Here is a 14,457-nt window from a genome sequence, read left to right on the forward strand (position 1 = left end):
ATCAAACTCATGAAGGAAAAAAGTCTCATGCAAGAAGCCATGTGCTGGATGACAAATTAGAATTAAAAAAAAACTGGGAGTAGAATTTGTTTCTAAGAAAAACAATAAACTCTGAATTCATCAAAAGGTTTAGGGAAAAATCTGATAATGTGAGCATCATACCAGTCTAAGTTTTCATATCATAAATGTATGCATTTTATATGTTTGTTTGTTGAAGGGGCTGCTGTTCTGGACATTAACATCTGCAGATGGAGAGCCGGTAGTAAGTCAGAGGCCCTGGGTTTGAATACTGCCCTCCTGCTTGTCATTTTGTGATTTCTTTATACCTAATTATCCCTAGTCTGTAAACAATCATACTGCCAATCTCACGGAGTTGCTATTGAAGATTCAGTTAAATAATACATGTGAAGCATCCAGCATGGGGCCACTGAGTTCTCTATAAATATAATTATGGGTGGCAGAGGTAATTTTTGTCACCAGAGTACTAGAATCATGTAAAAGGTGGGCTAAAAGCTCCCCAACGCTACCACTAGGGGACAGGAAGAGGAAGAAACAGCAGCGAAGTCCTATTGTTCAAACAGGACTACGCCTAAAACAGATGTCCTGTTTTAAAGGCCTCTGCAAAAGGAGAGTCCACAGCCTCTCCTGGTTACTCATTCCAATGCTTAATTGCTCTTCTGCAGCCAGGAAAGTCTACATCTTATCTGGCATGTCCCCAACTGTGTTACACATATGTTAATGATGTTCCTTTCAGAATAATTAAAAACAAAAAAAATCTGGTGGGCAAATAAACTTAGGGAATGCTACATGAAGCCAGTTTAAATGGGTTTGCCGCAGGACTTCTTAGAATTATATGCTAATAATTCATGAGAATATACAAAAGCAGGTGGGGGGAGGGGGCATGGCCTACAATGTTCACAGAGTTTACTGTTTGATGGAATAGGGTTTGTGAAACGGTCTAAGCTATGTTGTTGGAGTTTGTAATTTTGGAATTTCATTTTCTAAATGGATTGTTATCACCCTCTGTATATTTGTACTTTACCACATGTACTTGAAAAACATTAAGTTACTCCTCAGGTTTTTTGTGACTTTAGAGTGACTAAGGGCAAGGATTTATGCTGGTTGAAACAATAGCAAACACAAGAGAGAACTTAAACCACACAGAAAGGAATCACAGTAAAGACGAATGCTCCTTTTACAGAGACTCTCCTAAAAGATTCCAGATGGGAAAAAAAAGTCCCATATAAAGGGCCAGGAATCAGAATGCCACTGGCCTGTTCAAGAGCAACACTGGAAGCTAGAAAATAAAAAAAGCAGTGTTTTCAAATTTCAAAGAAAAAAAAAAAAAGATTTCCAATTTAGAATTTTATACTCAGCCAAACCGTCACTCAAGTGTAAGAGGAGAAAAAAGACATTTTCAGAAATACAAGGCCTCAAAAAGACTCACCTCTTTCCTAGAGTTCCACACCAGAACAAAAAGGAAACCAAAGATCCAGGAAGCAAGGGATGGAAACCAGTGGAGAGGTGGAAGGAAGGCCCAGGACGCCAGAGCCCGAACAGAACCTGTTCCTAGACACAGAGAAAGGAACAGGGGGACAGAGGAGGACAGAGGGATCCCCTGAGCAACCCAATGCCTGATACATCCAAATGCCCACTTTGAGGGAGAGTTTGAGGATGAATTAGTGACAGCTGTGTAGAAAAAGAACAACATGTGAGCAAAGATAATAATAATAATAAACTCCAGAAAAACAAACAGCTATTCAGGGTCAGAGGCAGAACTGCAGCATACTTTCTGGCTCAACCGTAAGCAACACTTTCAAAGGTGAGCACAGATATCTGATTTCACCTAAAATTATGAATCAACACACTGTGAAGTTGGGAGGAAGGAGAAGTGTGTGTTTTGGGAAAGGGACCGTGGTGGCAAAGGGCTAAATAAATTCTTATCTATCACAGTAAGTCAGTGGGTAATGATGGATACAATTTTAAAATAGCAGTATAACTTAAGACACAGTAGTAAAAGCCAGGAGAAATGTTTTTAAAAGTTAAAAATCATTGCCTCTGAGGAGTAGGGACTGGGTATGGACTAAAGATTGCGATTCTTCATTAAAAGCTTTGTACGATCTGACTTCCAAAACTGTGTGCAAATTTTACTTTGATAAAGGTAAAAATTAAGCAACATTTTCCCATGATTTCACCTAAGAAGGAGGAAATACATTCCCTGCCTGTTTCTCAGTCCTCTTAAAAGGATTTATCATATACTACTCTGGAAAAGTAGAGAAAAATTTAATGTGGTTTCAAGTAAAATAAAGGAAAATCAGAAACTATTTTTAATACTTGACCAACAGATGACAGTCCACAGACGACTGTGACTCAAGCATTTAAAAGATAGATTCCATCATTTCATTTCTTTTCCTTCACTGGTATCAAGGAAGAAAGAGTCTGGGTCCCACTAGCAGAAGCATAGCTTCCTGTTGTGGTTTGTTGCTGTTCAGTCACTAAGTTGTGTCTGACTCTCGTGACCCCATGGACTGTTGCCCACCAGGTTCTTCTGCCCATGGGATTCCCCAGGCAAAAGCACTGCAGTGGGTTGGCATTTCCTCCTCCAGGGATCTTCCTGATCCAAGGGTTGAACTCATGTCTCCTGCACTGACAGGCGGGTTCTTTACCACTGAGCCACCAGGGAAGACCCACAGTTTAACAGTAGCTAATAATTTTTAGGCACTCATTCCATGACAGGCACTGAACCATTACATATGTAATTTATAATTTGTTAATATATGTATAACTTATAAATGTAATATAACTTACTATTTTTAATACAACTTACTAATGTTTAAAAGGATTAAAAAATGGATTCCTCAGAGTGTCATTTGTTTCTTTAAGAAAAGATAGTTTCATTGTGTTGTCAACTTAGACAATACTACAAACCAAATTCAATGCTTCTGTGGTTGACGTCTTGGTGATACTCCCATTGATAGCCTTGGCTTTCAAGAGGTTGAAAGCATTCTAATATGCATCTTTACATGCACATGTCTTTATAATAAGCTAGGAGGTCTCACAGCAAATTTCCAAATTCAGACCAACAAAGGGCTTTAGAAAATGTTCATTTATACTTTTACAAACTTCATTTTCTCTTGCATGGGCCACGTCTGGTTTAGATAGCTTGTTTAATCCAGTCCTGAGATATCAGGTGACAAGAAAGATGACAGAATCATGCCCTCATCTGGACTGGTCATTTCTCTTGCCACCTTAGCTGGAGATTCAAGCCCTCTTTCTCATCATGGTCAAACTAGTTCAAGGTTGGTTCTTCTGATAAAAGCAGAAGAGAAAACAGGTCATCTGTTGGTCAAGTATTAGAAAAACATGTTTCCAAAGGGAGACTCACTAAAATCTAGTCAGGACTGAATCTGTTGAACTATAGTTACTCTGGCTGAGTTGAAAATCTGGTCTTGCCGAGCACACACCAGCAGCCAGAGAAGAATGGTGCTTAGGCCAGAAACAGGGAACTGGAATGCTCTCCGCTGCTCAGCTCCCTCTGTGCAGCTTGATTTGAGTTTTGCAGTGGTGGGGGGAATGCAAATGGGAGACAGGAGGCTGAGTGGGAAGGGAAAAAAAAATGAAAAGAATGCTCTAGAAGTGTGTAACTACTTAGAAAGGAGGCAGCCACCAAAGACCCCCAAAGGACTGCTTCTCCTGACTCTGTCCACCTGTCAACCATCGCAAAGGACCTCCTGCAACCAGGGAGAGAGAGAGGGGGTAGGTGTTTTTAAAGAACACTTTACTGCCGAAGCATCTCTAAAGGCCTGAGATTATCCTAGAGGGGAAAGCTGGCCTTACTCAGAGTTGTTTAGTCTGGCAAAGTGAGTGATACACTACGCTTCTGTTTACCCTTTTGTTTTCAATTTGCTGTGCCAAACACTCTTAATGAGAAGACAATGGTCTTAAGCTAAACAAACTCTTGAGGACAAAAGTGTCAAAACAGATGTAGCCAGATCACCAGTGGCTATGGAGTGAAACACAGGTTTTCATTAGCTATACTATATATACATACATAGAGATTTTATATATATATATCTAATCTTAAAACATATTGCCACATCATATTAAAATATTCGATGTAAGCATTTTCATTTTAACTCTTCCTCCTGACCCATTATAGCATGATGAAAAAATGTTCTACAATTCAACACTCATTCATGAGTTTAAAAAACTTCTTCACTAGGAAGGGCAGGAAACTTCATTAATCTGATAAAGAATAGCTATTTTAAAAAAAGACAAAACCCCTAAAGTAGCCATCATACTTGATAGTGAAATACTTAAGCTTTCCTTCTAAGATCAGGAATGAGATAAGGATACTAGTTTATCATTATTTCTATTAAACACTGGAGATCCTATCCAATCCAACAACAACAACAACAAAGACACCGAATTAGAAGAGTACAAATAAAACTAACATTACTCACAGATGACATGACTGTATAAACACACACACACACACACACACAAAAACCCATTACAGTTAACAGGAGAATTTAGCAAAGTTGCTGACTATAAGGTTGATATTCAAAAGCCAGCTGTATTTCTATAAAGCCAACAACAAACAGAAAATGACATTTTAAAATGATTTTTTACAATAGCATCAAAACCATCAAGTACCTATGGAAAAAATCTATCAGAGTAAGATCTCTACATTGGAAACTGAAAAATACTACTGAAAAAAGATCTAAATCTTTGAATGAAGGGGTACAGCATGTTCATGCACTGGAAGGCTCAGTGTTATAAAACTGTCAATTCTCCCCACATTTATCTATAGATTCGGAACAATTCCAATCAAAATCTTAACTTTTTTTTTTTGGTGTGGAAAATGACACGCTGAGCCTAAAAAATTACATGAAGATTTAAGGGGCTAAGACTAGATGAGGCAATCTTGAAGAGAAGAAAATGCTGGTGGACTTACACCACCAGATACCAGAACCAATGGCAGTGTTACAGTCCCCAAGACCAGATACTGGTTGGTGCAAAGGCAGAAAAACAGACCAGTGTGATAGAAGAGCAAGCCTAGAATCCATTCCACATGTAAACGGTCACCTAGTTTATGAAAAATGCCAGTGAAGCGTAGTGGGGAAAGACAGTCTTTTCAATAGAGTAGGTCACACATTGGACATCCACATAGAGAAGAAAAAGGTTCAACCCCTACCTTACATCATACACAAAAAATCAATTTCATGTGAACTGTAGGTCTTAATCTACACGTTCTTAAAGCAGTGTGAACAGGGCAGGTAAAAACTCAAAGGGTGCACATTTCATCCTGGGAGTGAGTATTAGAAGATACGTTTTTGCTCTAGATATCTTTGGCCTATTTTGTTATATAGAGACCCTGTGTTCTTTAATAATGCAGGAAATCTATCTCTAAAACCTAATGCCTACATCAAGAGTCCTCTGTTTGGAAGGTTAATGTGCTTCAATTAGTTGAGTTGTCTTTTGAGACATTCTTTTTAAGTGAAATATATCAGTAGGTTAAATTCAAGCTACCTATTTTATGCTAATAATTTAATGTCTTCTTTCTATCAATGACCTATTTTATAACCTTGCTCCTTATACAAGTCATCGTATATTTCACTATGGTGTTTCTCTTCCCAAAACTTTTCCTTGGTTTACTTTTCTTTGGCAATTTTTCTTTCTCAGCATCTTCATCTCAGTTCATGCTCAATCAGTAATACAAAGCCAGTTCAGTTCAGTCGCTCAGTCGTGTCCGACTCTTTGCAACCCCATGAACCGCAGCACGCCAGGCCTCCCTGTCCATCACCAACTTCTGGAGTCCACCCAAACGCATGTCCATTGAGTTGGTGATGCCATCCAACCGTCTCATCCTCTGTCGTCCCCTTCTCCTCCTGCCCTCAATCTTTCCCAGCATCAGGGTCTTTTCAAATGAGTCAGCTCTTCGAAATCAAGATACCCAATGGCCTAAAACTATGTGCAAGGTATTCTTCAGGTCTCACAAGAAATACAATATAATGTAGTTCTTGACCTTGAGATGTTACCAAGGTGAAAGACGTTTGATAAAAGAAGACAGTAGACAGACAGTAAGTGCTTTAGAAACAGAGGAGAAAGAGACCCACACGTTCTGAAATAATCAGGGCTCTCTTCACTGTAGAGATGTGTTTGAACTGTAAAGGCCAGTGGAATGACTAGGATTGGATTGTTCCTGATAAAGATAATCCAAGGAAAACATACTCATCTCCAACATCTAGCATGGCCCTTCTAATACCTGAATTTATTTAAGCAATAATAACAAAATGAATATAACATCAAAGAGGATTAGATTTCATACAGAACCAACACTTGCAAATTGGGCTGGTTTCTCCTGGGTCAATTGTTTTACCTTGTAATTGGCTAGAGGTGTGGCTGTATCAGTAGTAAAGAGATTCCTTGTAAGTGGTAGAGATTTCTACGGAAACTTGGCCAGAATTAGGTCAAAGTTACACACACATTTGGATCTTATTAGCAACATAGTTCGGAGAAGGCAATGGCAACCCACTCCAGTACTCTTGCCTGGAAAATCCCATGGACAGAGGAGCCTGGTGGGCTGCCATCTATGGGGTCGCACAGAGTCAGACACGACTGAAGCAACTTAGCAGTAGCAGCAGCAGCAACATAGTTTAATCAACTAAGCAAAGTTGCCCAGTCTGCATAATAGGTTTTTTTAAAACTAAAAGGCCGAGTTTTAGGTAAAGGGTAAGACAACAGTAAGGTAATATCCAATTATATTACATTAAAAATATTTAATTGCTAATGCAAAGCAAAAGAGTAAGAAGAATGAATAAGTTTCTCTGAAAGAAGTAAGGGGGCCATTGTGTTCACATGACTGGAACGTGTGAAGGATATCAGAACTTCTGTTACCAGGTTCTGCCATTGGCTCTCTGCCAAAACTAGAAATTGAACCTTGGTTTTTCTTCTAGAACTATGATTAGTAATGGGTATCTATCAGATAATACCTAGATATTCTGAAAAAATGTTAAGGAAAAGATTGGAGGAGACTTAAGAAGTCAGTCTGATTTAAGTAACTGAAAATAGAAAATTTTTGGTAGTATGGATAATGTAAACCTGTATTATCCCAGAGTGGTAACTTCTGTTTTAAAGGTGACAAGACAGAATTAACATCTGCTGGACCCTGATGACACAGCAGGCAGTGCTCTAAGGGCTTCATATGTGGGATATCAGTTACTAAACCAAGTAAGGTACTTTTCTGCTAGCAAACAGGGCTCCTGGAAGTATCAGGAGATAGACAGACTTGCCAAAGAAGCCAGGCACTTGGATAATTTAAAAACCTGTCACATTCAAATTAATATTCAAATGATAGTCAAACCAATGGAGGGCCATGGTGCACATAACTCTTAGTAATAGGTCATCCATAGTATCTTTGTACTTGGTTTTTAGCACATATATCACATGGTTTGCTTTTAATAGCATTAATTTTAGAATGTTATTCAGTGCACACTAAACTTTCATTTTTACACACTTAACAGATTTCAGTGTCTGACCTCAGAAAAGTACCGTGGAAGAGCAGCGTGTTCTTCATAAGTCAACAAGAACTTATTAGACACCTATTACGTGTTAGATACTGGTGGAATAAAAGGAAAAATAAACTTGGATCTTATCCTCAGTGACTATGTAACTTGGCTTAGGGAATCTTTAAAACAGAAAATAATATCAGGCAGTCTCAAGTTAAGGGTTAAACACTGTGATACAGACCAAAAAATGCTAGAGGGTTTTATTCTTTCACTGAACAAGTGTCTGAGCCCTGCTATTCACCGAGCACGTTCCAGGTAGCTGGGGTGTGTCAGTGGATGAACAAACTAGACAAAGATCGCTGACTTCATGGGGTTAATGTGCTAGTGGGGTAAAGCAGACAATAAACAATAAATACGGGGAGTAAGTTAATTATACGGGAGGCTAGAGGATGAAGAATGCTTTAGACACGAGAAAATGTAGAGCAGGGAGAGGGAAAGACCCGTGGGGAGGACAGATAATCAACAGAGGGTCAAAGCAATCCTCACATGAAGGTAAAAGCTGAGCAGAGATTAGGAGGAGCTAAGAGTTAGCCAAGGTGTCAAAGGAAGAGAATTCCAGGAAGATGCAAGAGCTGGAGTGAAAGCACTAAGGCAGGAGCAGTGTGGAACGTGGGAGAATAGCAAAGAGGCGGATGTGGCTGCAGAGGAGGGTGAAGGGCAGACGGGGTAAGAGGGGTGTTGACATGGTGAGGTAGGGGTGCGGGGCTTACGTTTAAGAGAAGGGAGAGTCATGCACGGTGTTGAGCACAAGGACAGACCTGACTTGCACTTTAACGTGATCCCTGTGGGTTGAGACTAGGTGGCTGGGGGCTAAGGCAGACGCGGGTAAACCTCTCAGGAGACTGAGATGGTCCTCAGGGGCAGTGGAGGGGAGAGAAGAAACACAGTCCTTTTATGGGAAAGGGAGAGCAATTAATGGTAACGTATCCAGAGAGTGTTTCATAGAGGAGACGTCACCTGAACCTGACCTTGAAGGACAGAGAGGACATGGGAGTCTTGGAGGCAAGGGTGAGTGCGGCTTGCTCTTGGGACAATGGCACTGGTCCAGTTAGAGCAAGGCAGGCCAGTCTCTCGGACTGGGGGGAAATAAGATACACAAGGTGGAAACAGGTTACAAAGAGCTCTCAAAGCCAGTGTTCCTGGTGTCTCGTATTTATTATATTGTAGATGCTCAACATGTATTAGAAGATGGGTAATAAAGACAGGCTTTTAGGACCACTTATCTGGCAGATTGGATTGGCTGGCTGACAGTTTCTCATTTAGAAGGTCAGCTATAAGGCCGTACAGAAATCCTGGCATGAGGTAATGAGGGATAATTCTCCTGTAGGTAACTGACAGTTGCTGTTTTGAATCTACTTTATAATGTAAACCATTCGCCACTTGTGGGAACCTCAATCTTGTGTTGGCAATCCCTTTCTCAACTAAAAATTGCGTGGGCCTAAAAACCTGTGTGCTCAGGCAGCCACGTGGTCTTGATTCCCATGTTATAAGAGCTGAATAGCAGTTGCTATCAAATACATGTACAATGCCCGCGTCTCTAAATTAGTTACAGGTACAAAACTGTCTATAAAAAAAAAGTAATAAGTTATCTGGTAAAGGTTTATAGAAACTTAGTCCTATTCAAGTGAATCTGATTCATTTTCTATCACATATTTTCACAAATAACTCAATACTAGTAGGTGGACCGGAGAAGGCAATCGCACCCCACTCTAGTACTCTTGCCTGGAAAATCCCATGGATGGAGGAGCCTGGTGGGCTGCAGTCCATGGGGTCGCTAAGAGTCAGACACGACTGAGCGACTTCACTTTCACTTTTCACTTTCATGCATTGGAGAAGGAAATGGCAACCCACTCCAGTGTTCTTGCCTGGAGAATCCTAGGGACGGGGCAGCCTGCTGGGCTGCCATCTATGGGGTTGCACAGAGTCGGACACGACTGAAGCGACTTAGCAGCAGCAGCAGCAGTAGGTGGACACAAGGTGTTTTCTGGACAGCTTTCTAAGGCCTAATATAAGGGTGTTCAAAGGAAGCTAAGGCAACAGAAACTTTGTGTCTGTTCTGTTGATCTAATATAACTAAGAAATTTGCTTTGGTCAGATTTCCTCTGACACAAAGAATACATACCTTACAAAGAGCTATGATGATTTCAGAATCTCCTCCAGCTTATCTTATTCAAGTTATAAGTGACAATGCTGATAAAGGTAATAATCCACGACAACCTCTATCAGAGGCATAACAATTCTTTTTCATTTAACGACCCATGTTTTACACTGCATTTATATGGATTTATATTGCAGTTTATATGGATAGTTGCTGGCAGGCTTCCCTGGTGGCTCAATGGTAAAGAATCTATCTGCAACGCAGGAGGCACAGGAAACTCAGGTTCAATCCCTGGGTCGGGAAGATCCCCTGGAGGAGGAAATGGCAACCCACTCCAGTATTTTTGCCTGGAAAATCCTGTGAACAGAGGAGCCTGGTGGGCTACAGTCCATGAAGTCACAGAGCTGGACACAACTGAACGACTAAGCACACGCATGAGCTTTGAAGACAAGTCGTGTTCCTTAGGCTTTGTTGGGGAAAATAAAAATTTTTAAAGTGCTATGTTTTCTTGTAAGCACTTAATATAAATGACATATATTTGGAGTGTTTCCTATAATTCATAATTGGGGGGAATGCACAAGGGAAATGACAGTTTTCGGAAACATAATAAGGAGATTCCTAGAGTCTAGAAATCTGCCAAATCTACTACATCCTAGTGATAAGAAAACAAATTTGAACAGTTAAATCAGAAATAGATGATAAAACTAGAGGCATACTATTAAGGAAAGGGCTTCGCTGGTGGCTCAGACAGTAAAGAATCTGCCTGCAATGCAGGAGACCTGGGTTCGATCCCTGGCTCAGGAAGATCCCCTAGAGAAGGGAATGGCAACCCACTTCAGTATTCTTGCCTGGAAAATCCCATGGACAGAGAAGCCTGGTGGGCTACAATCCATGGTGTTGCAATGAGTCGGACACGACTGACTGACTTTCACTCACTCATACTAAGGAAAACATTATTATGGACAACAGTAAAATTCTAGAAAAACTCCCTGAACTGTTATTACTTGTGAGATCATGAAATCTGGAGCTGTCAATGACCTAAATCTTCATCATATAGAGAACATTATAATCCAAGACAATTTTTCAGTGTCTCTGAGAAGAAAACATGCGATCATTGCTCTCATTTAGGCACAAAAAATGATTGAACTTGTGGAAATTCAATCTCTTTATAGACAAATGTTAATGAAATCGGGAGGTAACTGGCCCATTTAAAAAAAAAAATCAGACATGAGGATGCTTTTTCTAAGTCTGATCATTTCCTTATCAAAACCTTCAAGAGAGGTTATACAGAGGCCTCATCTCACTTAAAACTGCCACTCATTTTGATGCATAAGGAATCCTGCAGGTTTTCTTCCTCCATATTCCTTAAAATGCTTCAAATTTAGGATACTGTGTATCTTCTGTTCTATCCACAAGTGAGTAACACCACAAGCCCAGGACAATGAACTTCACAGAGGGCGTCTGGTGTGCTTTCGCAACAACTGTATCGTTCAGTCCTCACAATAGTCCTGTATTTTCTGTTAACATGTGTGCGGAGGGCAGAGGGGATGGATGACACGCTTAAATTCACACAGAAAGCATACTGCCAGGACATGTTCAGGAGTTCCATTTCCTGACACCACATGGGTCCCTTAGAACTTGTGGAAAGGTAAAAGCCTTGGCTTGGCTCAGTTATCTAATGCTCCAAGTACACAGCTGCCTGGAGCCACATGGCCACAGTTTAAGTCTCCCTCAATAGAAACGGCAGCAATCCATCACTCACCCCTCTCTCAGGAGAGACTCTGGTTTCAAAGAATCATCTATTGCAGCATTTGTCGTGTCTCTAAGGCACACTCCCATTGCTCAATCAGTTCCAAAGGACAAGCGTGTCATCATCTTTCAGTGCTCTGGTGCAACAACTTAAAATTAGAGAATTCACCCAGGACTAAGTCTGGCGCTGAAAGCGGGAGGCATGTTCAGCTTCAGCTTATGGACGCTTCCCTTCAACCTTGCCAGTTTCTCTAGTGGAAACGGGGTTTCACGGCCAGCATGGGGTTACTTGGGGTTCCTTGAAAAGCTCACGATGAAAACAGAAAGGGGAATAAGATACATGGAATCACGGTGATAATGAATCCCAGGAAAACATGCAGAAGTCCCCTTTGGGCACAGAGGTTACAAAGAGTGGACTTTTTAAAAAGTCTCATGAAGGGGACCAGTGTGGCTAGATAACTGGACCATTCACACTCAGTGAGCCGCTTTGCCTTCAACAGCAGCACCCAGATCTTTGCAACACCCTTATTTCCCTTTGCCTGTGATGAGCAAGAGAAGCCAGATAAATTCCTGTACCGAGGCCAGGTACCTAATCTCTACAGGGTTTCATCTCTGCTGGCCTCGATTAGCTAATGATGACCACGTTCCCAATTTATTTTCAGGTTTGTTTGTTTGTTTTGGCAACAGTGAAGTACTTAAGTGGCCCTCTACAAAATACAATAGAAGTGAACTATCACGGGTCTTTGGCCTTTAGAAACCTATTTTTGACAGAAAAAACATTTATGACTAAAGAGTAATCAGAGATCATTTAACATGAGAGTTAAATAATTGGCACAATATATAATTTCTTAACTGCTCGTAATTCTATTCTGTACCATCTTAATTAAGAAGAAAAGTACTGGGTCATTCTTTTGAAAGGGATTTGAGACACAAAAAAATTACACCCAGGGTAAATTCAAGGTATAAAAATAAAGAGGTTAGTGCAGAATGAAAACTAATGCAAAACCCATAACTATCCCTTACCATAAACATATTTGCTTCAGTTAACCTTAAATATTTGTTGCACTGCATTCTGGACATATTCTTTTCAAACAAACAAAACTGTCAAATTTTGACACAAGAATTATTTTACAGTATGGGTTGGACATTCTGCCCTGATGCAGGTTAAATTAATAACGGGAGAAACATACCAATACTTTTTATGGCTTGTAGAAAAACAGAATAACAGGATTTTATGTAATATAGTAAGATTAAACTCCTGTTTAAGAGACTCAGATGACAGAAATATACATTGAATCCAAATGTCACAATAAAATGAAATGTCACTTCAGGAAATTTTTTTCTTAACTTTTAAAAAGCTCAATGTTTAAAAAATTCTGTGATTAATATGCTCAAACTTCAGACTTTCAGAAAAATTAAAACATCAAAATGTACAGCCATCCATTTCAACACTTAATCAACTGAATTTTAACACTTTGGCATTTACATTGTAAAATGTGAATCAGACTAGGTAACACAATGAATTTTTACGTAGCATCTACAAGAAGAGAAAAAAAAAGAAATAAATATGATATAGCACAAAACAGAAGCAGCTGTGCTAATACGCTCCAGTAGAAGGAGCTATAGAAATAAAAAACCTACATTTCGCAAAGGCCAAGAAAGAAATGCTGAAAATGAGGTATCTAACTGAATCTCTCACATCTGAGTAACAGTGATAATCATTTACCTAGCATGCAATAGTAAAATGAGATGCTTAGAACAGGCCTTCTCCAAGGTCTCCACACTGTTCTACAAAGCACTGGGCACTCTGCTTCGCACCCTAGGAAATATAAAGAATAAGACTTGGCTCTGTACCCTGGATGCTTACAATTCTCTGAGAGAGATAAAATGCCCACACAAGTATCTAGATTTCAAAGTAGAGCAAAAACATGTTGAGAGTACTTTAAAATGAATAAACGCTGCTGTGAGAGATACATAACACACAAGGCTAAAAGGAGGAAAGACATTCCAAGACGACCTTAGGTATTTGGGGAAAACATACGTCAACACAGAAAATGTTAGGTAGCCCAAAAAGTTCCTTCAGGTTCTTCGTAAGATTGTGCAGAAAAACCCGAACAAGTCTTTTGGCCAACCCTATGAAAACAAGTAGAATTTCTTTGGATATAAATACACCTTGAATACTTAAATTCAGGACACAGGAGTCAAGCACAGAAATAAAATCTGGATTTAGTTGTTTGTTATTTTTAAAAAAAAGCTCTGAGTATGCTTTAAGTGAACGCAAGAGCAGCAAGTTAAGCATCAAAATACTGACCTACACACATCAGAGTAGCAGAACACACATCACTTGGAAGACAAGCCACAAGATCAAGTCCACCCTTCCGCGATGCCCAGGGGATACCGACAGCCAAATCTGGAGGTGACTTTACCTTGTGAGGTCCTTGCAGACACTGTGACAGCGAAGGGCTCACTCTCTGGGTCAATAAGAGCATCTCCCAGGGTTTCACCCATCACAGCACGGAACAGGGATTTGCCACAACTCCCACTGATATTTGGTCTATTTCTTGCAAAAGGCCAGTTCCGTTCAAAGAAAAAGATGCATGGCAGTAAAACTTGGGAACGCACCAATGAGTCAAGACGTCCGTTTCCAAATGTTTGGAGGAGGTGGGAATAAACTCACAGAGGACCAGGCCTGGATGGACTGGCTGGCATCCTCCTGTTAGAGACCAGCTGTGACAAACTGTTGCGTCATAAGGCTGTTCACTGCTTTGGCAAGACCTGGTACATTACAAGGAAAACATTGCCACACCGTCTCGCCGGTGGCCCTCGTGTCTTGTGAGGGGCGGGGGCAGGACAGTACTTAGAACTCTGAGGGCAGACGTGGTTCAATATTCAGTTGATTCCAAAATGGAAAACTTTACATCTCTGGGTTATGAAATACTAGCTAAACTTACTTGGATAATTTTTTTTTTCTGTCTGCCCACCCTTGGTTGAATCTCTAGTCATATCATCTGATATCTGAAGAAAATGTCTGAATTCAAG

The 14,457-nt window shown here is 40.2% G+C and overlaps 1 protein-coding gene across 22 annotated transcripts in view; it reads right to left on the reverse strand.

Annotated features, from left to right (window-relative positions):
* The window catches only part of PPARG (peroxisome proliferator activated receptor gamma), a 171,039-nt gene that overhangs the window by 98,051 nt on the left and 58,531 nt on the right, over nt 1–14,457 (reverse strand). The window contains exon 1 of one of the 22 annotated variants that reach the window (XM_086368697.1): nt 13,845–14,118. The exons of 20 other annotated variants lie outside the window; for them this stretch is intronic. In XM_086368697.1, coding sequence (XP_086224823.1) covers nt 13,845–13,926 — 82 coding nt within the window. In that variant the 5' untranslated portion in view covers nt 13,927–14,118. Of the gene's footprint in view, nt 1–13,729; nt 14,119–14,457 lie in introns of those variants that run through there. One more of the 22 variants, XM_086368696.1, reaches the window with a different exon arrangement.

Source organism: Bos grunniens, chromosome 22 (genome assembly GCF_055505025.1).
Source record: "Bos grunniens cultivar Pamir isolate PY7600 chromosome 22, Bosgru_T2T1.0, whole genome shotgun sequence".
Lineage (NCBI taxonomy): Eukaryota > Metazoa > Chordata > Mammalia > Artiodactyla > Bovidae > Bos > Bos grunniens.